Source organism: Oryza sativa, chromosome 1 (genome assembly GCF_034140825.1).
Source record: "Oryza sativa Japonica Group chromosome 1, ASM3414082v1".
NCBI classification, from domain to species: domain Eukaryota; kingdom Viridiplantae; phylum Streptophyta; class Magnoliopsida; order Poales; family Poaceae; genus Oryza; species Oryza sativa.
In genome coordinates this window covers 24,820,734-24,844,629 of record NC_089035.1, presented here as the reverse complement: position 1 = coordinate 24,844,629, position 23,896 = coordinate 24,820,734, and the positions used below count along the sequence as shown (strand labels likewise).

The 23,896-nt window shown below is 42.4% G+C and overlaps 3 protein-coding genes across 6 annotated transcripts; 1 reads left to right on the top strand and 2 right to left on the bottom strand.

Annotated features, from left to right (window-relative positions):
- Positions 1-9,342: 9,342 nt before the first annotated feature.
- LOC4325317 (putative cytochrome c oxidase subunit 5b-like) lies at positions 9,343-13,938 on the bottom strand. Its single transcript, XM_015781477.3, has 6 exons — positions 13,647-13,938; positions 13,469-13,548; positions 13,294-13,344; positions 10,070-10,136; positions 9,896-9,975; positions 9,343-9,749 (listed from the first exon to the last, which is right to left on the bottom strand). Exons 1-6 carry the CDS (start codon positions 13,810-13,812, stop codon positions 9,684-9,686), a joined length of 510 nt encoding a protein of 169 aa, XP_015636963.1. The 5' UTR covers positions 13,813-13,938; the 3' UTR covers positions 9,343-9,683.
- A 4,422-nt stretch (positions 13,939-18,360) lies between these two features.
- Positions 18,361-19,385, bottom strand: LOC4325316 (small ribosomal subunit protein uS11m). Its single transcript, XM_015783135.2, has 2 exons — positions 19,086-19,385; positions 18,361-18,999 (listed from the first exon to the last, which is right to left on the bottom strand). Exons 1-2 carry the CDS (start codon positions 19,383-19,385, stop codon positions 18,532-18,534), a joined length of 768 nt encoding a protein of 255 aa, XP_015638621.2. The 3' UTR covers positions 18,361-18,531.
- Positions 19,386-19,935: 550 nt separating this feature from the next.
- LOC9268926 (tRNA (cytosine(38)-C(5))-methyltransferase 2) lies at positions 19,936-23,371 on the top strand. 4 transcript variants are annotated; one of them, XM_015766278.2, is made up of 11 exons: positions 19,936-20,044; positions 20,147-20,257; positions 20,848-20,941; positions 21,017-21,135; positions 21,220-21,342; positions 21,714-21,909; positions 22,014-22,106; positions 22,213-22,307; positions 22,426-22,506; positions 22,595-22,659; positions 22,820-23,371. In XM_015766278.2, the coding sequence occupies exons 1-11, from the start codon at positions 19,988-19,990 to the stop codon at positions 22,893-22,895; spliced, it is 1,110 nt and encodes a 369-aa protein (XP_015621764.1). In that variant the 5' UTR covers positions 19,936-19,987; the 3' UTR covers positions 22,896-23,371. The 4 variants fall into 4 exon arrangements, with proteins under 4 accessions (XP_015621764.1, XP_015621754.1, XP_015621745.1 ...); XM_015766268.2 differs by having other exon boundaries at positions 21,714-21,924; XM_015766259.3 differs by having other exon boundaries at positions 20,117-20,257.
- Positions 23,372-23,896: the final 525 nt, after the last annotated feature.

Genomic DNA, 23,896 nt, shown 5'->3' with positions numbered 1-23,896 from the left:
GTGTTTTTGGCCCATTCCGACATTTTGATTGTTTTGTTCTCTGATGAGATCATGAGAGAAAAGCAGCAGCAGCTTCGTTTTTTCCTGCACGGTCAAGAGCAGGTTTCCCAATTCATGTTCTTCATGAGCATTGCTATCTAGAATCAGAGCAGAACAATGTAATGGTCCCAAGACACAGGTGATTCTTCAGTTCCCTACAGTTCTTCAGGATTTCAGATCTTGCATGGTCAAGAAGAGCAGGACAAGTGATTATATTCTAGCAATCCGATGGATTAAAAAAATCGTTTTTTTTCCTTTTTTGTGATTATGATTGAGTATCGACTATCAAGGACATGTGTTTATATGCTGCCTGTCACTCTTAACTTAATTACAAGGGTATTCGTAAGGCAACTAGAAAAGATTACAAGTGTGTTCTTGGTGACCTAAAATTACAAGGTGCCTTTACAAGTGTTAAAAAATACTATACTCCCAAGCAGCCCCGCACAGGGTTCAACATTTCGGCCCTTCCGATACGATATTATTTCAGCCGAAATTTTTAATTTTTTTAAAATTTTACGTGAATTTTGGTATTATTTATTCAAAATTGACTAAATTTTGTTCTAAATTTCGGACCAAAGTTTTCGAAATTTCGTCATAGGGGCACCGCCAGATACAAACACCCAAAACGAAAAACGAAAAGTTGAACCTGGCCCTGCACGCATTGCTGAAGAGATCACCGATGGATGGCACGTGCGAGCCATCAGCCATGCGTGCATGGCTGGCTGAGCGACAGGTAACCTACGGGGAATGAAACTTTTTTCCGATGAATAGTGTGGCTACTATCCTCTTTAGTCAGTGCCGGAATCCTATTCCTATCCGATCCGAGCGTCGAGCGATGGATCGAGCCGTGTTTTTGTCATGTTGGTAAAGAGGGGTGCTTGTGCGTGTACGGGCACGGGCTGGACCCGGCCTGACTTTCAAGTTTGTGAGACACTTCATCCGTAGGGAAAACCCCATCAGGCCTTGTTCGTTTAATTCCTCCCATAAAAAAATTAAGAGGGATTTGAAGCCTTGGAGGAGATTTATTTCACATAATATATTATGATGTAGAATTATTCCCCTCTCTTGAGAATTAAAGGACAAAATCTCAGGAATATTGGTGTCTTGATGGCCACCCGTCATAATAAAGGCCCCATTCCTAACACTCCATTCATGTCGGTTTCCGTGAGGATCGGTTTCAGACGTCAGGAGAAGACTGCTTTCTGGTGCGCATGATCCCTCAAGGTGGATCAACCGTACATGTGTTGCTTGTGTATTTGTGTATGGTACGGTCATATATTCTAAGCTATATGAGCGTAAGACTATGAACAATATATAGGCTTTTCATTCGGTCTCCTTGATTTGAATGATGATTTCTTTAGATAACATATAATATCTGGCCTTTACTTCAACTAAAGCTATAGCCACTTAGTACATAATTTTTGGTTGAAAACCAAGTATAACAATTTCTAACAAAGGATAGAGAGACGACACAAGAATAAATGTCATCATCAAAGAAGAGAAAAAACTTATTTAAAGAATAATCCTACTGTTAAATCTCCATTTGAAGTTGACAGAAATTTGCATGGCGGTTGTCTCCAAGTTCCAACATGCAACGTGAATAATCACCATTTTCTCTTCACACCTTTGTAGTTATACCCAAAACCGAAACCAGTATATTACTTTGAAGAGTACCTACATATAAGATTTAGTTAGCGTTTTGTCAAAAACTATTTCATTTCTACTCAACGATAGAGCTCAATATAAAGTAGATGCTATAACTAAAATATGTTTTTTTATCCTTAAACGGTGATTAATTGCATATAAGAACAACAATCGATAATTCAAACAAAGATAGTGTCTAATGCTTGTTATGTGGTCATAAAATGCATGCTGGGAAGGGGAGGGGGTGCACAGGATCAAGGAAAATATTGGCCACATTTCAAGGAATCTACATTAGTGAAAAGGGAATCCCTAGATGTCACCAAGATGAGCCACATCATCAAACAAATATCAACCGTTGAATGAATGATTTGGATAAGGAGAACCGTTGGATTAGTACAGAAAAAATCAGTAAAAAAAAGACAAACAATTTTATTGGGTGTTTTAGAAGCACCTCCCATGAGATGTGTGCTAACAAAGATGTGAAAATGAAAAAAAGAATACCTTAAACATTGACCGTATAAAAGAATATCAATGAGTATTCAGTACTAGTTCTATTGTATCAATAATAATGAGTATCGGTGTATATATGAATAGCTAATTAACCTGATGCTATCGACTACTTCATCACACCTTAAAACTAAAAATCATGTGTCATGATGGGACATAGTAAATTTAGTAAACTTGATTTAACATATGATTATAAGATTTATGATAATAAAATGTATATATACTTCTTAACTGGTCATGACATAATTGTAGCATGTAACAGATGTGGCTATTTATATTATTATTGCTACAGATAATGCATTTAAAGATAATGGCTACAGTAATATACAACAGATTTTTTTTGTTGCGATAAAATTCTTAATCATGAATCAAGATATATAGACTCATTAATGTTATAGTTACACATCAAAATATGTTAAAAATATATTTCCTGTTTGTAGGGATACCTAGGCTAGATATTGAGTTTAGCATGACAACCAGTGGCGTAGCTAGGATTTTAGATTAGGGTGGTCCAACTTAACATAAATTTTCTAAACACTACAATAGGATTATGCATTGTTTTAATTTATCAATCCAATTCTAATCGGAATTTCTAAAATCGAACCGAAACTGACATAGTGACATAGCTGCTTGCTGAACGCTGCTCTCGATCCTAGTCGCCAGACGCCGATTGCCCCCGTTGGACACGGGTCCCCAATCCCAATCGTTGAGTCGTCGAGTTACGAAAGAAGCACTCGCACGATCAATGGTGTAGTCAGGATGGGAACTGGGAAGGACGGAAGCTGAAACAACAACTCGATAAGGCAAATCAACTAATGAAACAAAAGCATCGTTCTTTTCTACGTTTGCATCAGAACAGGGGTAATAGGCATTTGGGCTAGATTTTACTGTGTTCCATGGCCCACACGGACCACCATGTGGCTCCGCCCCTGTACCACAGGGGCCAGGGCACAACTCCGCCATCACCTACCACGTTACCACTAACTTCGTTCATCTCACAGCGAGCCAGGTTAGTTCGAATGAGTGAATTGTTACCCCTTCCAACTTTCTTATTCCACTTTTCTGTTTTTTAAGTGCAAGTGCATGCTATGTAGTTTAGAGCTAATGAATTTTATAATAGCTCATGTGCTAATGCATCTAACACTCCAAAGAGCTACCACGGCTAATATGTAGTTGCAAATTCACACAAGAAGTGGACCAGCGAAGCCATGGCAAACTAACATGCCATCCAGTGGGTTGTAGAGGTAATTAAGATAGAGAGAAATGGAAGACATGATTAACTGTTTATTACTAGTGCTACTGATTTCCTATGCATAAATTCATATTATTTTATATATACATATATATGACATATCCCCGTATGCGTGTTTTTCAAAAAATGTCGTACTCCCCGTATCTGGGTAACATAGACTGTAACCATCCAACCTCGTTGTTGCCTTGGCATGCCAAATAAGAAATCCAATATAAAACCCAAAGCACCGAGTAGGGAACAAAGGAGATCTTCGATGGAATAGTTTGCCAGTCAACTTCAACCTAAGATGTACCTGCCAGACCGCACGAAGGCGGCGACTAAATGTGTTACACATCTCAGGGGACTTGACTGAAAGTGCTAAATTCCACGATCATCGCAATTGCTCAAAACTCTTACTCGTGATCAGCTAGCCTCAGGAAGTTGCTAGCTTCACACTTTCATCTTAGCTAGACCACCAAAACACAAAGGCCTAAGTTAAACTTAGGAACAATTAAAGACATAGAACTAAATCATAAATATAAGGCCGACCAGCCAATAGTAGAAGTTTAGCAGAAAGCTTGTCTACCCTTCCACACAAGCAAACCGACTAGGGGTAGGCCCCTAGTTAGAATCATGCTGAAACCCTCAACCTAAGCAACAAAATAATCAACAAGCAAGAGTCGGTACATTATATAAATAATGTATTGGCAAAGCCACGATCAAACCTATGCAAGCTCTAAATCAAAGGAGGGCTATTTGTGGTTTCATTTTCAGCACAAAGCAAATTTTGTTTCATAAACATTTTGCAACGGAACTTATAACACAAGTTAAAGCATGTACATGATATAAAACATTGTGATCCACGTAAGTAATTTCAACAATATAAATATCATATCCACACTTGCACCATCATGCCATCATAATCATCATAAGTATCATAAACTCCCAATCCCATGGCCTATTTCACACATTTAAAAGAACAAAACTATACTTATGGCGCACACACTATGCCGCTCATGACCATGAGCATGGCTAATCGATTATTTTAGACTCTCAAGAGTTTGTAAAAAACCACATGATGTGAATCGCTCTAATTTATCTGGTACCCGTCGGTATCACCACACCTTGCCTATTGAATGCGGCCTAGAGGTCACAATGAGGGCATTACATTTCCCACCAGCACAGATCCTGGTCTTCACCTGCGGCATGACGGATTCGCAACCAGTTAGTGCCCCAGATCAAGCCGCCATCATACTTGCACAGCTCAGCTGCCACTGGGCGAGGGATCGGCAGATCTGCAGAGCCATCATTTTCATCTTCTAGTGAAGTCATCCCTCCAAGGTGTTAGAACCCTAGCTCACGATTCACACAAGCACACAAGAACAAGATGATACGAGGAACTCGATTGATAGATTTCTCTCTCGCGTCCAACCGGACCGAGCCACCGTCGCCAACGCCGCCGCCGAGTTCCAAGCCAAGTTATTACAACTGTTGTTTTGCGTATTTATAGGATGTTCTCTCCTCACCAACTCTCTCTCTCTCTCTCTCTCTCTCTCTCTCTTACATGGCCAAGATGGGCCGATACACAGAGATGGTTCATACAGCCCAGTCAGGTCCCATGTACTTCTTGTTCCTTCGCCGGATGCGTTTTCCCCTTGGTAAGGCGTCTTCCTCCAACTCGCCTTCAGACTATACGTCGTCAGCCTTGTTGTCGTCTTCCCCTTCAGGTCCTTCCTTCTCTTGGGACTTCCAGCTGGTACTTCCTTGAGCTCTAACACAAGGTGAGCTGGACAACAAGCTGAAACTCTGATCCATTGTTGTTGCGGCGGCACAGTAGTATCCCAGCGTTCCTGCTCCCGTGGATGTTGATGACGACGCCATGAGAGCAAGCGGGGAGCCTCCTGAGATCAGCCGCAGCGGCGCCAGCAGCTGCTGCAGGGTGGTTGTAGCGGTAGACGAACAGCTCTTCGCAGAGGAGGCAATGTATGGCCTTATTGGCCGGAAACTCGCCCCCCCCCCCTTCCTTCACCTGGTTTTCTTTTTTGGCACCGCATTAATTTTCTATTTTAGTAAATTTATGCACCTAAAGTTTATACACCTCAAGTTTACACATCTAAAGTTTAGAGACCAAAAGTTTACAAGTCAAAAGTTTATATATCCAATTCAAATTTGAATTTGAATTCAAATATTTTTTATATATAGTATTTCTATACATCTAAAGTTTATACACCTAAAGTTTATAGACCTAAAGTTTATATACCCGTTTCAAATTTGAATCCGAATTATATCTGATTCAAATTTGAATTTGAATTCAAATATTTTCTATATATAGTATTTCTATGCATCTAAAGTTTATACACCTAAAGTTTATAGACCCAAAGTTTATAAGTCAAAAGTTTACATACCCGTTTCAAATTTGATTGAATTCAAATATTTTTTATATATAGTATTTCTATACATAAATTTTTTCAAACTTTTTTTAATCTTGTGGTGTACTGTAGTAGGAAGAGAAGGAAGGGAGGAGGAAAGGGAGATCCGAGTGTATAGGGGAAGGTTGGGAATTGGGATCGGACGATTTCTTAGAGCAAGTTTAATAAGAGAGCCAACTATGAGCTTATAGCTTATATTAGAGTTAACATGTATAGTAAATGGGCTATAAGGTTATCTCTTTTTTTTCTTCTCCTCTCTCTATCTCTCACCTATGTATTTAATGTATCTATCTTAAAGTATGTGAATAGCTAGCTCTTGCATGAAAGCCAATCCTCTCCATTTTTCAAATTCTCTTTCCTCCACATAAGCTTATAGTTGGCTTATAGCCTACTATTATACTTTTTTTTGAAACTAAACCGGCAGGAGAACTGCCAATTATATTTTCAATAAGCAGGAGTAAAAACCCTAGACGGGTTACAAGAAAAGAAAAAACAACCACCGGCTGGCTGAACAGCTGCACAGCACACGCCAGAACTCACTAGCAACTGAAACCATTGACGGAGCCCAACATAGAACGTCGTTACCAAGCTTGACCAAGACAACAAAGGGGTTCCGACCTTGCAACCGTGTCATCGTTGCCGAGCTTGTCGCCTAGCGACACAGCAGCTCCGACTTCAAATTGGTTGCATCATCCATACCTAACTCGCTGTCAATGGTCAAGTGGCTTCAACTTCCCACGAAGAACTTCAGCCAAAGCCATCTAAACGCCACATCCTATCCACGGCCAACAGCAAAACCCCTAGAAAGAGAATGCAACATGTCATCGTTGCCTAGCTTCGTCACCCTACAAAGCAGCTCCGACTTCACCTAGCAAACACAAACAAGGAGCGAAGGTCGCCCGCCGCAAAACAAAAAGTGGGACTAGACAGTGAAGGCCTCGTCAAAACCAAGTACTGAAAAGCTTCGAAGCCAATGCATAGACCATTAATGACATCCTTGCATGAAAAAGTTTCTCCAAAGCGGTGCCTCCAAGGAGGACACGACGTGGATCGCCGCCACCGCTCGTCCGGAAGCCAGAGCCAGGTTTTCACCCGGAGAACGGTAGGGAAAGGAGAGAGATCAACGCCAAAATGACGCCTCCAAGGAGGTGAATGACGCCAAAAGGCGCCGCCGTCGACAGCCGGCCAATTGCACAGCGAGGCTTTCGCCAGCGATTTCCCGTCCAAACCCACACAACCAGTCCGCGCAAGATGATCGTCGCCGGTCGGCTACATCGTCCCTTTAGCAATCAGTCCTAGGCTACCGCCCGCAGCTCCGGCAGACTCGCCAGACCAGCCGCAGCACTGGCCCTCCTGCCGCGGCCACCCACGCCTCCTGCTGCCCTCTAACCGCCGCCCTTGTCGACGCGTCGTCCACTGCCGAGGAGCCACCGGAGGGGATCCGGCCTCCCTCGCCGGAGAGGCCAGATCCGGACTGGGGGTGCCGGTGCCGAACTAGGGGGAACCATAGCCGGCGGCGCCGTGTGCAGCTAGGCCCATGCCTCTCCCACCGTTAGCGCCGCCCCCGCCGTCCCGTCGCCGCCGCCGCCGCCTCCTCTGCCCCGCCACCCCGGAGCCGGCCTCCTTCGCTGCGGGCGTTGGATCCGGCCTGGAGGGAGCCAGATCCGGCGGCGGCCAGGCTCTCTGCCTCGTCCCCGCCGCCAGCGACGTCGCCTCCTCCGCCCGCGCCGCGACTGCCGCAGCCGGCGGCCTTCTCTGCCGGCACCTCGCTAATGCGGCGTGGCCGACGCCGCTTCGTCTCGATCTGGCCGCGGGGGGGCCAGATCCGCTAACGGCGACGCCGGCACTACTACCTCTGGCCGTCGGCGTCGCCGGAGCCGCCTCAACGCGTCGCCGCCCCTCCGCCTGTTTCCCGTCGGGGCCCCAACCACCGGGTGTTGGAGGGGGTAGAATGCCCCGCCGCCACCGTCCTTGCCGCTGCCCGGCTTTGCCGGCGGCTGCTCAGGCGGCGGCGAGGTGGGGGAGGCGAGGGAGAGAAGGCCGGCGGCGGGGCGGCTTCAGGTCGCCTCCTGTGTCACCCTGGAGCGGAGCGACACGGGGGTCCTCTCTCAAAGAGAGACTATTATACTTGCTCTTAGGGTTTGCCAAGGTAGGCGCTTCGAGTGGTGAAAGGAATTGAATTTTAAATATATATTGTTTATTTATTTATTTTTTTTCCCAGAAAAATCCGGGATGTAATTTTTTGGCATAAATATATCATCGTCGCTGAGTGGGAGTTGCACAATGATGGTTGCGCAGGAGCTGCTCGAGGACCGTGCTGAGGAATCTCTATGTAAAAAGAATCGATGTTGCTAATAAGCTGCAAGTTTACTTGTAACTTTGTTTATGATACCCTTAATTTTTTTTATTTAACAAAATGAAGTGTGCATTTGCTTGCAGGCTAAAATATGGCCTTCTTCGCCAATACCGATGGGTGGAGTGGCAATTAGCTTCAATATCTGATTTGAGATCTCACATGGCAATATAATAGATGTGCTTTGTGCTATATTTTGGGTTTGAGACATGGTGATAGATGTGCTGACGTGCTGTGAGTGTGAGGTATATTTTGGGTTCAATATCTGAGTTGAGACATAGCAATAGAGGTGTTTCTGTGGTATATATTTGGGTTGCAATGTTTTAGGGCCATTGTAACGGTATATTTGGAAAAAAAATAATTTGTGAATAAAATTTTTATATACACGTTCTTAGCAATCTAAAGGCTAAAAAATAAACTATGATAAAAACCAAATCAACTTTAAATTTAAAGTTGAAAATTCAAATTTTAGCTTATTAGCGTATAAGCGAAAAGATGAGACCGTTTGATAGCTGCTAGGTTGCATCTGTAGCCTATTGTTTTGGGTTGTGTTATTCTAACACTGTCAATCTTAGGTTGAAATGTTTGATATATACTCACTCGATCTTGACATTGGAATGAAATATGCGACTCCACTGCATCTTCTTTGTGAGCTATTCAATGCATCAAATTTATAATTGTGTTTTACATTGCTCGTACACGATATCTCAATTTTGTGTTTTTTTTAATGTTTGTACATATGTCTAAAACTCTTCCCCCGTCCTTAAAAAAAAAACCTAGAGAAAGATGAGACATAACATAAAACAATGAATCTAAACCAGATTCGTTCCGTCCTTGCCTAGTTTAGCTTAGGGAATATTTTTTTCAAAAGATCCTTGAAATAAATAATAAGGTTTTAGCATTTTCTGTACTTTTCAGTGTCGGCGCTGTGAAATGTAAGGGTAAAAAGTCTAAAAAGTAGGTTAGTTGTACACATGCTCCAGTAGTCTTTCCGGTGAAATTTGGCATGTTATCTTACTGTTTATCGTCGCTGTGCTGACATCTGTAAGTAAGTTCATGAAGACATGACAAGCACTTCCATAACTGTCACATTATGAGGAAATTGGGGACTATGAGACGATCGTTAAAGATTTAGTGGCTGCTTGCAAACAGGGACTCACTGAGCACTGAAAATAAACTGTTGCATGATCTGAATAGAACAGGTCCATCACACCAGATGGCCATTAGGATACACAAGAAAAACGCAGCTGATGCAGTCATCTTTTATTCGATGATGCTCCGAAGGAAATGCACAGGTCAAGCCTCGATGAGTTTTTTGTTTGGACAAAATCCCTAAGGAAAAAACTACCACCTGCTTGATGGCCAAATGTGTGCATTCATAAACAAGGACGCCGTAGAGCAGTCTGGTGCTAAAAAGGTTTAAATGAAATCATCTGCCTCATCAAATTCTTATTATCAGAACCACGAGGCATGGGCGTCCTTAGTGGTGATGCTCGTCGTCATCATCATGTCCATCTGGATCACCACCATCACCAATGACCTTAAGCTGCAAAAGGCGAGCAACAAAGATCCATTAAAGAACAATAGAACATTACAGAATCAAAACAGCTTGGAACTGTGAGCTACATTCAATAAAAACAGTTACTAAATACATAAATTAAAGTAATATGTCAAACAACGAATTCCAATTACCACAAAATATTGTGAACAGACTGGGCACTCATGCGGTTCATCTTTTTTCAACCAGAACCATACAACATCATGCTCATCCTCTGTAAATGAAAGAAGTGAAAAAATGTTGATACCAGTATTGCATAATATTTGGCAGTTTAGAGTTTTCGCTGAGCCAAGTCAACACTGACTGACCTCCTTCACCACCAGGACAACCAACTATCCTCTTGTTATAGTAGGATTCAATGACAGCTGGGGCCTCCTGCAGGTAACACCATAGCAAATTGATGAATAACATGACATGGTGCTCAAATGATGCTGCAAGATAATAAATGAAGAGACTAATGTGCCATGGTTCAGATCCAGCATCATCCTTACAGCCAATTTAAAAGAATAGCTCCAAAGTTGAAATTTCATCATTTTAAAGCAATCGCAAATCACAATCAGTGCAAATCATCCCCCTCAGGCCCTCACTCTAAACCACCCATGTTTAATCAACAAGACATCAACATGGATAGGCTACCCCCCAACCCACACACACACAAACAAAAAGGTGTAACATGCTGCAACAGATTCAAAAGACTTAATCGTAGCAGAAGTAGAAGTACAGGAAAGGTCATGGTGAGCCAGGACAGGCTAAAATCAGCAGGGAATACTTGGGATTGTGCAATCTATCGCCACCTCTTGCAGCACCCTGCTGCCCATTGTGGCTGTGTTTGCAGAGGTCAAAGGACCATGTTCACACACAGCGTCAAGGAAATTAAGGAAAGGACTTAAGGCTTGATGTACAGGCAAGAAAGAAACCGTCAATAAGAATAAATCAAGGTCCCGCCTCTAATGTTCTTCATTACTCTCCTGTCTCCTCTGCATCTGTATCTCAACAAAAAGAAATCCAGGTTCTCATCGGCAATAATTTTCTCACTACCATATTCTACGTCTTAGAATTGAAAAAAAAAATAATTTTCAGTTGCACTTCCATTGCACGCTGCTAAACCAGAGTCTCTGTCATCATGGCTTGCCTCCTGACTCCTACATTTGGGATGTGGAGCGTGGCAGGTGATCAGGATTGGGCATGATGCAGGTGGCTACTACTTTGTACACAGAAGAGATTGAGTAACTGATAGGATATAAACTGGGCTGGATTGATTGAAGCGGTGGACTGGTATTGCTAGCTGAAGGGCATAAAACAAAGTTCTAAGAGTTGAGTAGTTAGATTTTGACTCCGCGGAAAGCCAACAGGGGGTAAAATGGGTTCAGTTCAAAATAAGAATTGTGGACAAGTAACATAGAAACCTGTTTCCAACAGGAAAAGCAAACAGCAATGGGGAAAATGAATGACAGGTAAATTCAAATAAGTAACAGTACGATGTGTCACAAGGATATAAGGGAGTGTAACACAGAAGGGAGCAAACTAGGGGAAACTGGACGAGTCCCTCAAACAGACATTTGTTTATTGTACAAATACATGAAGGTGTATAAATATGCTCATTTACAAATATTTGATGACCTCTTTACAGATGAAATACAGATTTCGGATTAAAAACGCAACTTGATATTTAATGATCACATCACTGTCTATAAATTGACCAAGCTTGTGTGGTCTGCTGTGATAATACTAGGCATTGAGAAATCAGAATTAGAGAAAAAAAACATGCTGTGATAATAATAGGCATTCAGAAATCAGAATTCAAGAAAAAAAACATACATAGTACTAATGTTAAAAGACTTGGCTACAGGAAGAGGAAAATCATCCAAAGAACAGGTGGGTGTGGTGAGGGCACAGCAGCGGATGTATGCTGGTTCTTGTTGAGCCACTTCACACATTAGTGTGTCGTTATTTTTTTCTGGTATACATCAAGAGGTAAGCGAAACACCTTTGCAGGAACAGAAGGGCACAGTTCACCACCTAGTGGTTACCCTAATAAATTTGGCACGAACACTAATGTTCTTGGGATAGTAAAAAAAAATTTAAAAAAAAGATCTCACCACTCTTAGAACAGAATAGTCAATCAGATGATTTGCAGTTAGGTGATGTACAAAGACATTCTACAACAGGTCACCAAATATCCCTGCTGACATCAAGAGGTAAGCGAAACACCTTTGCAGGAACACAAGGGCACAGTTCACCACCTAGCGGTTACCGTAATAACCTACTAAATTTGGCACGAACACTAATGTTTTTGGGATAGTCCAAATTTAAAAAAAAAACGATCTCACCACTCTTAGAACAGAATAATCAATCAGGTGATTTGCAGTTAGGTGATGTACAAAGACATTCTACAACAGGTCACCAAATACCCCTGCTTCAAAAACAGGTTTTCATAGTTCCTATTCAATCTGAGACATAGATTGCCAACTTAACAAAAAATCTAAGTATCAGGACTAAAAGTCCTTGCATTGCATAGCTCAAGCATTTAACCACAGTAAGTTTGTAGTCCACTACCATATCACAAATGCAACAACAAAATGAAGTTAACATACTCTCACCGCCAAACAATACTTATAAACAGTTCCCAGTTACAGGTACCGGTTTGCTAGATAGCTATAGAAAAACAGATTAATGCAACATTCCCAAGATAATGTTCACCATTCAGTCTCTAATTTCGACTTCGACAATTGTTTCAACACAAAAAAAATGCATATTAAACTTGATATTTCTCAGCAACTAATGTTTATTTAGGTGTTCCAGCTAGTCAAAAGAATGTAACTTAATGGCATATCCAAAAAACAGTTTCAATGAAGAAAAGGCACCCCACCAATATGCATATTAATCAATAGGATTGGGTCAGCCATATTAGTTTATATGAAAGGAGCGCTGCGTTTCTGATCAAATAAGATAGCACACACTGTGTAAACATTATTGTGTATCCTGCACCAACTACTCATAGAAGTTTAAAGAAAGCATCCCTACAATATATGACAAGAACTTATCATAAGTAGCATTAGTCATAACATCGCAAACTGCCAACGGGGGAAGAATAGTTTGCACCAATATATTAACTAGTAACAATCATTTGCTCAATAATGTGGAACAACTATTGATGCTTTAGTAGACAGGCAAAGGCAATGAACATGGAGATCAAACACATTGCCCGTCATAGAGTGAACAAGTTTTACAACAATGGTGCATTGAAGAATAGCACACGAAAACAATTCCCGAAACGCATTAGTGTATAGAACCAGGCAATATAGCATGACTACTGGCAAAAAATGCAGTTTCTCCCTCCCAGCACAACGCGAATCAAGTCGAAGGTAATCTAGCAAAGCATTCGCAATTCATAGTTTCATTAAATTCAGCTCTAATAAACCTAAAGCTAAGGAATAGAACCACCACGTATGGTGACGATCGCAGATTCAGAATTTCAGATCAACAGAATCAATAGAAAATATCCTACAACTACGACCAGCGAACGCCTCACCTTGGTACCAAATGGGCCTACGGGAGGATCCATGTCGAACCGCTTCTCCCCCTGCGAAACCACAGACAGATCGGCAAATCACGAAACCCATTTCCAGAACAGACAAAAAGGAGCAATACTCCAACCCGAAGAAGCAAAAAAAAAAACGAAAAAAAAAAGGCATAGGCATCTCCACCTTGAGCTCCGCCGCGAGCTCCTCGCGCTCCAGCCCCGTGGCGATGGGCATGACGTCCTCCACCGTCGCCGGCTTGTCCCCTGCAGCGCGACCCCCAACCACCGACCGATCAGCGCCGCCCCCACCACCCCACGGAAGCACATCCAAACACGCGAGATCCGAGGAGGAGAGCCCTTACCGGACAGGAGAGGGCTGGTGCGGCGGAAGGCGGCGGCGGCCGCCGTGGAGAGCGGCGCGGCGCGGGCGAGGGAGGCGGGGCCCGCGGCGCCCGATGCCGCCGCGGAGGCGGAGGCGGAGGCGGCGCGGCGCAGGGCCGGGGCCAGGGTTTGGAGGCGGCGCCACATGGCGGGCGTGCGTGTGCTCTCAGGTCGCGGCGCCCTCGGCGGCGGCGGCGGGGGAATGGGGAGGAGGGAGGAGGAGGCGAGGCGAGATGGGGCTCTCTCTCGATTTGATTTGACCCGGATGCGGACGAAGACGGCGGGGTGGGATGGGGAGGAGGAAATAGGAGGGAGAGGGGGGAGGTGTGTGTTTTGGGCCAGAGGGGTGTGTGGCCTGTGGCGCCGCCAGACCAGTGTAAATTCGGCTCTGCCAGCGTGTCAATAGCAACCAGGAGGACACGCTATTGTTTGGAAGAAAATTGGGTTAATTCTATTTATGCCATTACAAATGTGGTTATTAAAAAATATACTATTACAATTCGTATATTTATAAATATGCCATTCAAATTTTATAAAATTAGAACCATGCCATCACAATCTTCATCCCCATCTACACGTGGAGCCTACTCTTCAGATTGATCTTCCTCCTCCACCCTCCCCTCTTCTCTTTTTTCCTTCTTTCTTCCCATGTAGAGCAGAAGGAAGAGATGAGCGGCGCGCCGGTGCTCCAGTGGCTGGGAGGTGGCGACACCGGCGGTCAAATGTGTTACCGAGCTTGGCTCAATCAAGGAATGTGTTGCCCGATACAAGGAGCTAGAGAGATGGCCAGAATAGCGGATGGAAGGGCTTGGCTCTGGCGGCAAAGAAGGTGATGGTGGCGGCGGGATAGGGTGGCTAAAAGAGAGGGGAAACTAGGGGAATGGGTTCTCCTCGGCGGGACAAAGCCGGTGGTGCGAGGATTTGGTGTGAGGGGAGCGAGTCATTAAGATTAAACACAATCACTAAGAAAATAGATAGAATATAAATATGGAAAATATTATGATTGGACGAGAAATGGAGATAGGTGAGGAAATTAAACGGCGAAAGATTGAGATTGATGGTAAGAAAATGTTAGTGAAGAAGTTGTTATATTTTAAGATAAATTTTGAAGGCTAGAAGTTATTATATTTTGAGACGAAGAAAATATGATAATATGTATAAAATCTAAACACAAATGTACTCGAGTTCTTCACAATTCACAAATGAATTTAGACGTTCAGATTTGTTGTATTATAATATGTAATAGATTAGTTTTCTATAGAACAAGAGGACTATTCCATCCGTCCCATTTTAAGTGCAGCCATATATGATTTTCCGCGACCAACTTTGATCGTCCGTCATATTTGAAAAATTTTTGAAAAAAAAATTAAAAACATAAGTCACGAGTAAAGTAATATTCATGTTTTATCATCTCATAACAATAAAAATATTAATTATAAAAATTTTCAAATAAAACAAACAATTAAAATTAAACATAGAAACTCACGTTTGCACTTAAAATAGAACTGAGGGAGTACGTGTGTGTGCAGGCCGTATAGCTTTGCCTGCAAATATCTTTTCGCTCTATAGCTTTCTCCGAGAAGGGACAAGGAAGTGAAGCCAGGCCGGCTGTGGTAGAAGCAGCACAATACACAAAGAAGGGGTACGTAAGGCTAATTTGCTAGGCACAATTTCTCAACCCATCCATCTCGACAGGCCGCCATATCGGTTCGATTTACGGTCTATAGGAATATCCACATGGGCAATGCATTCTAAAATCTCTTATTTTTATAAAGCTAATACTTACTAAACATGTAAAACTCAACATGAAAACATAGTATTTATTATTACTCCTATAACCTACATGCAAACATGTTATATCAACCCATTAAACACGTAAAGCTCACCAAGTAAGTATATAGTAATTATATCTATAAATTATTTCATTTTAAAACTAGACATACATATACTAAATCATCATTCTCAAATTATTTTTATAATATTTTAATCCAAATCATTTCATCATTTCTCCAATATGTAATATATATATCCCGCAGCAAAGTGTGGGCCATCATCTGGTAGTAGGAATATCGAAGTACAGATTAACCGTGAACAAACACCTTTTGATTTGGAGGAAAAACATTGAAAAATTTTCTATAAATATCTTTGAAACAAATAATTGAATCATGTCCTATCATTTGAAATTCCTATGGAATAAACAATCCCAAAGAGATTTTAAAGAAAATTTAGCAATAACTTCAATATCTTGGAAAATTTTCTTTTAGTTTATCTCTTTCATCCGATTCCTATGTTTTTCATGTGGTCCAATCAAACGGTCATTCTTTGTGTGTTTCTGTGTTTTGTAATCTTTCTGTTTTGCACTTATATTCCTATTAAAATCCTGTGTTTTCCCTAGTTCTCCGTTTTTCAATTCCTGCCATTTAGAGTGACGGTTCTCTCCGTTTTTCAATTCGTGACGCCATCAGTGAATTGTCGCGGATGCACCCGCTCCGACGGTGAATAGGTTCGGCTCGATCAACACGGGCGTCACCCATTGCCTCCTCAAGTTGGTAGGTTATTCTCGTTGGACTGACGTTGGAGGTGGCGATATGGTGCCGACGGAGGAGTTAGAACCAAAGTACGATCAAATCCCCACCGCTTCAACACGGATATAAGAAATACAGAAAGTGATCCCAAGCAAAAGAGAAGAGACATTCTCAATGGTGTCCGTAGTAAGTATTCTCAAATTATAGGAACTGATGCAAATAGAAATAGGGGTATCAGATGCAAAGTGAAATGAGATGAGCTACTAGTAGTAACACATCCCGGTTAGTTATTTAGTTACAAGCTGATACTTCTACGATCTAGCACCAAGGCAGTAAACTACAGCTAGCATGTTATCAGACTTACGTAGCTGGGCGTTTAAGCCTCCTTGAGTTGTGATTTTTATCTTTTGTAATCAAGGATCTGTTTGTATTCTGTTTTCCTTCTTAATCAAATTCCGGCTGAGCTCCTGCTGTCGTCTTCAAAAAAAAATGGAGAGTAATTGAAGTCATGACTGGTGCTATTAAGCTTTAACACCACAAATCATACATGGCATATATGGCTTCTTTTAAAGAATATGTTTCGGTACTGAACTGACTACAAGGTTACAATTCCACTGCTCACCACTAAATTGAGAGGAGTCACTACAGATAAATTCTCAAGCGCTGTGCATAGAATATGTGTAAGGTACAGCAAATGCTACAGAAAAAAAAAAGATTAGGAAAAACAACATCTCTACCATTAAATCATACAGGATGCAATGAATACATGTTATAAATCTATTATGATGGCGTTGCGATAAATTATGTTTATGCAGTTCCATCAATTTATTTTAAACCTAGCGACTACAGGTACCATTGGCAAATGAAGGCCAATGGAACGCCATCTTGCATAAAACTTTCATCATCCAATGAGCGCAGGTCCATCAGCATTAAAATGGCATCCTAATTTAGACCTCTAGCAGTTCAAAACACATAGTACCTACAACAATAGTAAAGAAATGGATCTTTAAAGAGTAAAGTGCATTGCGATATTTAAACTTGTAGGGTTGTATCATATAGGTCCCTAAACTCTCAAAATACATATCCAGGTAGCATAACTTTTTAAAGTGTATCATCTAGATCCCAAATTAGCACATCCCCTCTAAGATCCTACGTGGCGCTGATGTGACAATGCCACATGGACATGACGTGTCCGTTTCTCTTTTTTTTTTCTTTTTTTTTCGTTTTCTTCTCATTCTTCTTTTTTTTTCCTTTTTTTCTGCACGGGTCACTAATAAAGGAGAAGAAAGGGGAAAAAGTTAAAGAAAAAGAAAAAGGAAAAAAAATTAAATGGATCCTATTTGTCAGTCAAAATAATGTCATGTCATGTCCGTGAGACATGGCACATCAACGCCACGTAGGATCCTGAAGAGGTTTTAGCGATTTGGGACCTAGATGACACACTATGACAACAAGTTCTGGGACTTAGATATACATTTTGAAAGTTTAGGGACCTAGATGACATATCCCTATAAGTTTAAGGACCGCCCGTACACTTTACTCATCTTTAAATCTCACAGGTTCAGTGGTTTCCTAATTTCACCCCTTCTTACAGCTCTTACCACTACACACAAAATGGACAACTCAGTGGAAGTAACAAGTCTATTGATATCAGCACAGCGAATACCATACCACCTCCGTAGAGTGCACAACACTAAAAAAAAAAAACATGAAGCAGCTGATCTAAACACCATGAGGGCTAAAACATAAAAAGGGTAGCGCGGCAATGCCACCCTGCAATTCTAGTTGCTCAAGCTAAAAATGGGCAAGTGCAAACTGTTTCAAGAAAAAGGGCAAGGGCTTTGCTATTTATTGAAGGAGAATCAAACATATGTTCCTCATACTCCCTCCGTCCCAGAATATAAGTTTTAGAGTTGGGACACGGTTATTAAGAAAATAGATAAAAGTGAATGGTGGAGGGTTGTGATTGGATGAGTAGTGGAGGTAGGTGGGAAAAGTGAATGGTGAAGGATTGTGATTAGTTGGGAAGAGAATGTTGATGGAGAAGTGGTTATATTTTGGGAATCCCGAGGGCTAAAAATTGTTATATTTTGGGACGGAGGAAGTAAGTCATAACATACCATAAAACGGTTGGGGTTTTAGTTCCTATATGCAATTTGATCAAAAAGAGTAAGATAAGTCATGCCGAAACCAATTCAAGTAGCAGAGCCAAGAGAGACAATACATATTTGTCTTAGGTCAACCAGACCAACATCATGCAGCTTAAAAAGAGCTTCCACAGATCACCTCGAATGCTTCGACTCCTCTCAACTCTATAGGTTCAATTCCAGCTCGCCGAGACCTAAACCAGGCGTTGTTTCGGGAGGCGGCATCCGTTGTGTGGAAGCTGGGTCACATCGTGGATAAACACCACAGGAGATTGCTCCCTTACTCTTTCACCCCGAAAGCCTTCTCTGAAGCTCAGGATCACTTTCTTCTTCTTATTGAAGAACACAGTTCCTTTCACTTTCATGACCACAGATTTTAAACCCATCTTCCTGGCAGCACGCCCGACATGTTCTGCAGTTGCTTCAGCAGCATATTTGGAAAGACGAGAGCGCCCTTTCCTGTCCTCCAAACAACCAGCGGATGCCCCGGTCTTTTTGTTCCCCCTAACGTCTGTCACGGTCACAAAGGTCTTGTTTCTCTTGAGCAAGACATAGACAAAATCTCTCTTCCCTTTCACCAGAGATTGCTTGTGTTCGTCAAAGATGTGTGATGGGGTCCCGAAGTAGGAGGGATTCTCGCCACCAGCTATCCTGGACCTTAACTCGGGATTAGGAGGAATGAGCAAAATCATCATCAGCAGAACAATGCAGAAATCATATGGGCGCATGGAAATTACCATTTGCCTACTCCCATCGTGTCACCAGAACGCGGCACATTGGCACGGTAGTCTTGAGGCAGCTGCTGTGACTCCATGAGACGGTCTCCATATGAAGGTTGGCGTGTGTCGCCGCCGGGCATAGAGAACAAACCCATACGTGAAGCGGTTTTAGACTGAGGAGGTGGGAAGGCGGCGGCGGCCGCCGTGGAGAGCGGCGCGGCGCTGGCGAGGGAGGCGGGGCCCGCGGCGGAGGCGGAGGCGGGGCCCGTGGCGGAGGCGGAGGCGGCGCGGCGCAGGGCCGGGGCCAGGGTTTGGAGGCGTGCTCTCATGTCGCGGCGCTCGCAGCGGCGGCGGCGGGGGAATGGGGGGAGGGAGGAGGCGGCGAGGCGAGGCGAGATGGGGGCTCTCTCTCGATTTGATTTGACCTGGATGCGCGCGAACGGAGACGACGGGGTAGGGTGGGGAGGGGAAATAGGAGGAAGACGGGTAGGGGGCGCCTCGGGGTTCGTGCGGGCGTGATGGACGGTCTGGATCGGGTCACGTGATGAGGGTATGCTGTGGGCCAGAGGGGTGTGGCTAGTGGTGCCGCAGACCAGTGTAATTCGGCTCTGCCAGCGTGTCAAAATCAACCAGGAGGACTTGCGGGCCCCATCGTTTCGCCAAAATGGTTTATTAGAAAATAAATAAATTTATTGGTAAAACTTTTATATATGTGTTCTTGGTAACTTAAAAACCAATGCTGAAAAAGAAATTACGTTAAAAAAAATCTCAAAATCAATCCTAAAATTAAGTTTAAAAATTTAAAATTTGACTTTTTTTTTTCTTAATGGGATGGGAGCCGCAGTTTAGTTGGGGGGCCGAAAAGCCTTTCAGAAGTCCAGCAAAAGCCGGCAAGGCGCCGCCAACGCCGCCGCCATCATCGCCGGAGACGATGGAGACCGCGGTGCCATGGAAAGTCCTCGAGTTCTATAGCGGCATCGGCGGGATGGTACTAACACCCAACCCACCCTCTCCACCTTCCCCACTGCGAACTTGCCCGCACCTGTCTAACGGCGGCTAGGGTTTTTGCGCCACCTGCCCTCCCCCGCAGAGGTACTCGCTGGCGGCGTCGGGCGCGCGGGCCGAGGTGGTGGAGGCCTTCGACATCAACGACGTTGCCAACGATGTCTACGAGCTCAACTTCGGCCACCGCCCATACCAGGTGCGCTCGGTTTCTTCCCCAAATCCATCTGTGGTATCCCAAATTGGAACCTAGGAGAAAAAGCTTCTGGTTAGATTCCGCAGTTTTGATTTGGTTCGGCTCAGATTTAGGAGTAGCACATAGAACATGGTATTATTGTGCCAACTGCAAAGGTGATGAGAAGTGAGATTCAGAACTTAAGCTGCTCGACCAGATGTTTAGGCTGAGATTCAGAACTTAAACTGCTTGATCAGATGTTTAGGCACTTCTTAGGGAGTATGCTTACAAGTTTTCCACAGAATTTATGTTCTGCCTAGAATTTCTCAATTAGTAGACTGTCTTGATGTATTTGTTTAAACTGTCCACAGAATTGCTTACAATCTGGTTGATTTCTTTTGAGTATGTTGTGTTGTTTTCTATAACCATTTCACATGGCAAGGGAACAGTTGGTCATTTGCCTTCCTCATGTTCATGTAGTCATTCTCCTGGCTCATCTACCCTGTCCTGCAGATTAAGCATATCATTCTACCTGCATGATGATTCTTGTATTGAATTGTCTAAGTCTTTAACAATTTCATTATCTGAACTGTATCACTGTTATCTAAATACAGGGAAACATTCAAACACTCACTGCTAGTGACCTAGATAAGTATAAGGCACAAGCATGGCTTCTTTCTCCTCCATGCCAACCATACACACGGCAAGGTTTTCTTCTGGAGCTTTCTTTCAACATTATCTGACCACTTTTCAAATTTCACTAATGGATGGAGTATCGTGTAGGACTACAGAAGCATTCAGCTGATGCTCGAGCATTTTCATTCATAAAGATTCTTAACCTAATGAAAAACATGTGCTTTCCTCCACAAATGTTATTTGTGGAAAACGTAGTCGGATTTGAGGTTGGTGTAATCTTTGGTTTCTTTAAAGCACTATTCTTGACCGCAGTATTTTATCAAGTTGTGACCCCTATTTGTTTGTGACAGGTGTCTGATACACATGACCAGTTGATAGAGGTTCTTTCAGATCTCAATTTCAACACACAAGAATTTATCCTAAGCCCCTTGCAGTTTGGTATCCCATATTCTAGACCTCGCTACTTTTGTCTGGTAAGATTTCTGGAGGATCTTTCCTGTTGTTTCAATGTGATCTGTCACTTGACGTTATAGGACATGACATGGCACAAATCTTATTGTTACTATTACATATGTGCATAGCTTCCAAAGTTCACAAATTGTGGAAATCAGCAAGGGATGACTTGGGGGTTTGTTGCTTAAGATTGGTAAAAAGATTGTATTTGCCCAAGTGCTTATTAAAAGAAAAACCATAGGAAATTAGTCTGGTGTCACTACAAAACTGAGAAATCATGCAATAAAGTTCCTGATAAAAAATTGCTGGATAATAAACTCTAGGTTCTTCAATAGTTCATTTTTGTTCAGCTAAGCAACTCTTCATTTATTTAACAGTACCTTGTCTATAGGCGAAACGAGAACCTGTGAGTTTTCAAAATCCATCAGACAACAGCAAGCTGCTCCGGACACCTACATTCCTAACATTGGTAAGGGCAGGTCACAACAGATGTAACCCGGATGAAGATGAGCTGGAACTAGTATGCAAACCAATCAGTGACTTCCTTGAAACAATAAGTCTGAATGTCGCTGATCAGGATTCTTCAGGTACAATCTCTGACAGTAAGTTCAATAAGCCTATAATAATTACCAGTATCTCATTTGAACATGCAGGTTAAAAATATTTTTTAATGCCACTCTATATTTTGTAGTTAATGGGTCTGATGGATGCACCCCAAGTGGAATAATTTCTCAAGATTATGTAGTCCCGCTAAACTTGATTGAGCGGTGGGGGAGTGCTATGGGTATCTTTTTTTTTTCTTAGTTTAAGACTCCTGAATCAATCATTTAATGATAGATTATTATGTTTTACTGATGCTTGGCTGTGGTGTCTCCTCGACTGTTTGCAAGATATTGTATGCCCTGAATCAAAACGATGCTGTTGTTTTACCAAAAGTTATTATCGCTATGTCAAGGGGACAGGCTCCTTACTAGCTACGTCCAATGTAAGGCTCATTATATTCAATCTTTCATCTGCTTTGTTTTCAGGCATCCCTGGTGTTGCCTCTTAATCTGAACATTCATGATTCCTTTTCCTTTTATGATTACCTACTTAAATTACAGAACCTCAAACGAATTTCCAAAGAGGACCTTGAAATTTCTTCACTGAAGGAGTTAGGCTTACGATTTTTCACCCCTCGTGAGGTATGTGCTTATTGACAACTTCACATAGGTCCACACCCTTCCGTATCTATGTTTTGTCTCATAGCATGCAATATTCATGATTTTTCAGGTTGCTAATCTGCATTCTTTTCCATCGAGTTTCCACTTTCCGAATCACATAAGCCTTAGGCAACAGTAAGTTTTAATCCCTACCTTTTACTCTGTTGGAACTCAATGAACTTCAGGAACATCATAATCGCAATATATATAAGAACATGAATGTGACTTTCTAGTTTTGAAAACCAGACCGCACTGCCTGAATTGTTTGTTATCGCTAACTTACCTATGGTGGCAGGTATGCTATGCTGGGCAATAGCCTGAGTGTAGCAGTTGTGGGGCCTTTGCTGCGTTATCTGTTTGCTGAGACATAGTGATGTTCAATCAGTTGGCACATGATGCTACACAGGACAAACACATTGACCTTCCTTTGCCCGTGTTATCACCCTAAAGCCAGGTTGGTTCGTGGGTATGATTCGTGTACTCCCCGAAGCTGATGGTTGTGGTTCAAACCTTGCAACCCAATTGGAGTGAATTTCCCACAGTGGTGCAACTTCAACTTCATAGGGCTTGGGGACTTGTCGATTCATCGGTGGGAAGAAGACAGCGTGCATGATGGCCCGGCATGTATCGGTGAAACTCTGACGCGAATCTTACCTAGTAGAGTAGAGAAGCTTCCTCAGCATTTTCCCTTTGCCCCAGGCATAAGTTTTAATAATAATGTTGAATGTTTGAGGTGTTACAGCATTTGACTCATGCGCATTGTGAAACGAGGTTATTATGGTTTAGAACTGAACTTCAACTTCATGAGCTCACCATTCGACTGTCTCAAATCAGTTTGCTTTCTTGATCTTTCTGCAAAGAGGCAATATTTTGACGACACATTTGCCCCGTGTACCTCAGTTAAACAGTAGATCTGCATTCGTTTAGCTATAGCCAATTCTTGTGAAAAGGAAGTTTGAACATTTTTTTCGTGAGAAGTTTCTACCCTTAAATTGATAAATTGAAGTTTCTCAATCCCTTTATTTTGTTCTACAATATGAACAAAATGTTTTGAGAAAGGGTCAGGACTGCTCGTTAACACGTGGATCCTCAGTTCCACATGTCAATGTGCAGTGTGTGTACAGCACCGTTCGCTAACACAGGTCCCACAGACACTCGGGCCTACATGTCAGCGAAGTGAAATGTTTCACCATGATCGATGTTAAATTGTTAATCTACCAGCAGCTCCAAATTCAAGAATGTTTGAGTTAGAAAAACACAACTGAAAAAGGGTCTATCTTTTATTTTCAAACTTAAATTTAGAGCTGATTTTAAGGTTTTTTCATCAAAATTTAATTTTTTAGCCTTTACTTTTAATTGCTACGAATACTTA

Coding starts and splice junctions, on each gene's coding strand:
- LOC4325317 (XM_015781477.3), bottom strand. CDS start 13,812: ATGTGGCGCCGCCTCCAAACCCTGGCCCCGGCCCTGCGCCGCGCCGCC. Junction 13,549..13,646: donor CACCAGCCCTCTCCTGTCCG/GTAAGGGCTCTC, acceptor GTCGCGCTGCAG/GGGACAAGCCGGCGACGGTG. Junction 9,976..10,069: donor TTGTCCTGGTGGTGAAGGAG/GTCAGTCAGTGT, acceptor TTTCATTTACAG/AGGATGAGCATGATGTTGTA.
- LOC4325316 (XM_015783135.2), bottom strand. CDS start 19,385: ATGAGAGCACGCCTCCAAACCCTGGCCCCGGCCCTGCGCCGCGCCGCC. Junction 19,000..19,085: donor GTTCTGGTGACACGATGGGA/GTAGGCAAATGG, acceptor CCTAATCCCGAG/TTAAGGTCCAGGATAGCTGG.
- LOC9268926 (XM_015766256.3), top strand. CDS start 19,988: ATGGAGACCGCGGTGCCATGGAAAGTCCTCGAGTTCTATAGCGGCATC. Junction 20,942..21,016: donor CCAACCATACACACGGCAAG/GTTTTCTTCTGG, acceptor AGTATCGTGTAG/GACTACAGAAGCATTCAGCT. Junction 21,136..21,219: donor AAAACGTAGTCGGATTTGAG/GTTGGTGTAATC, acceptor TGTTTGTGACAG/GTGTCTGATACACATGACCA.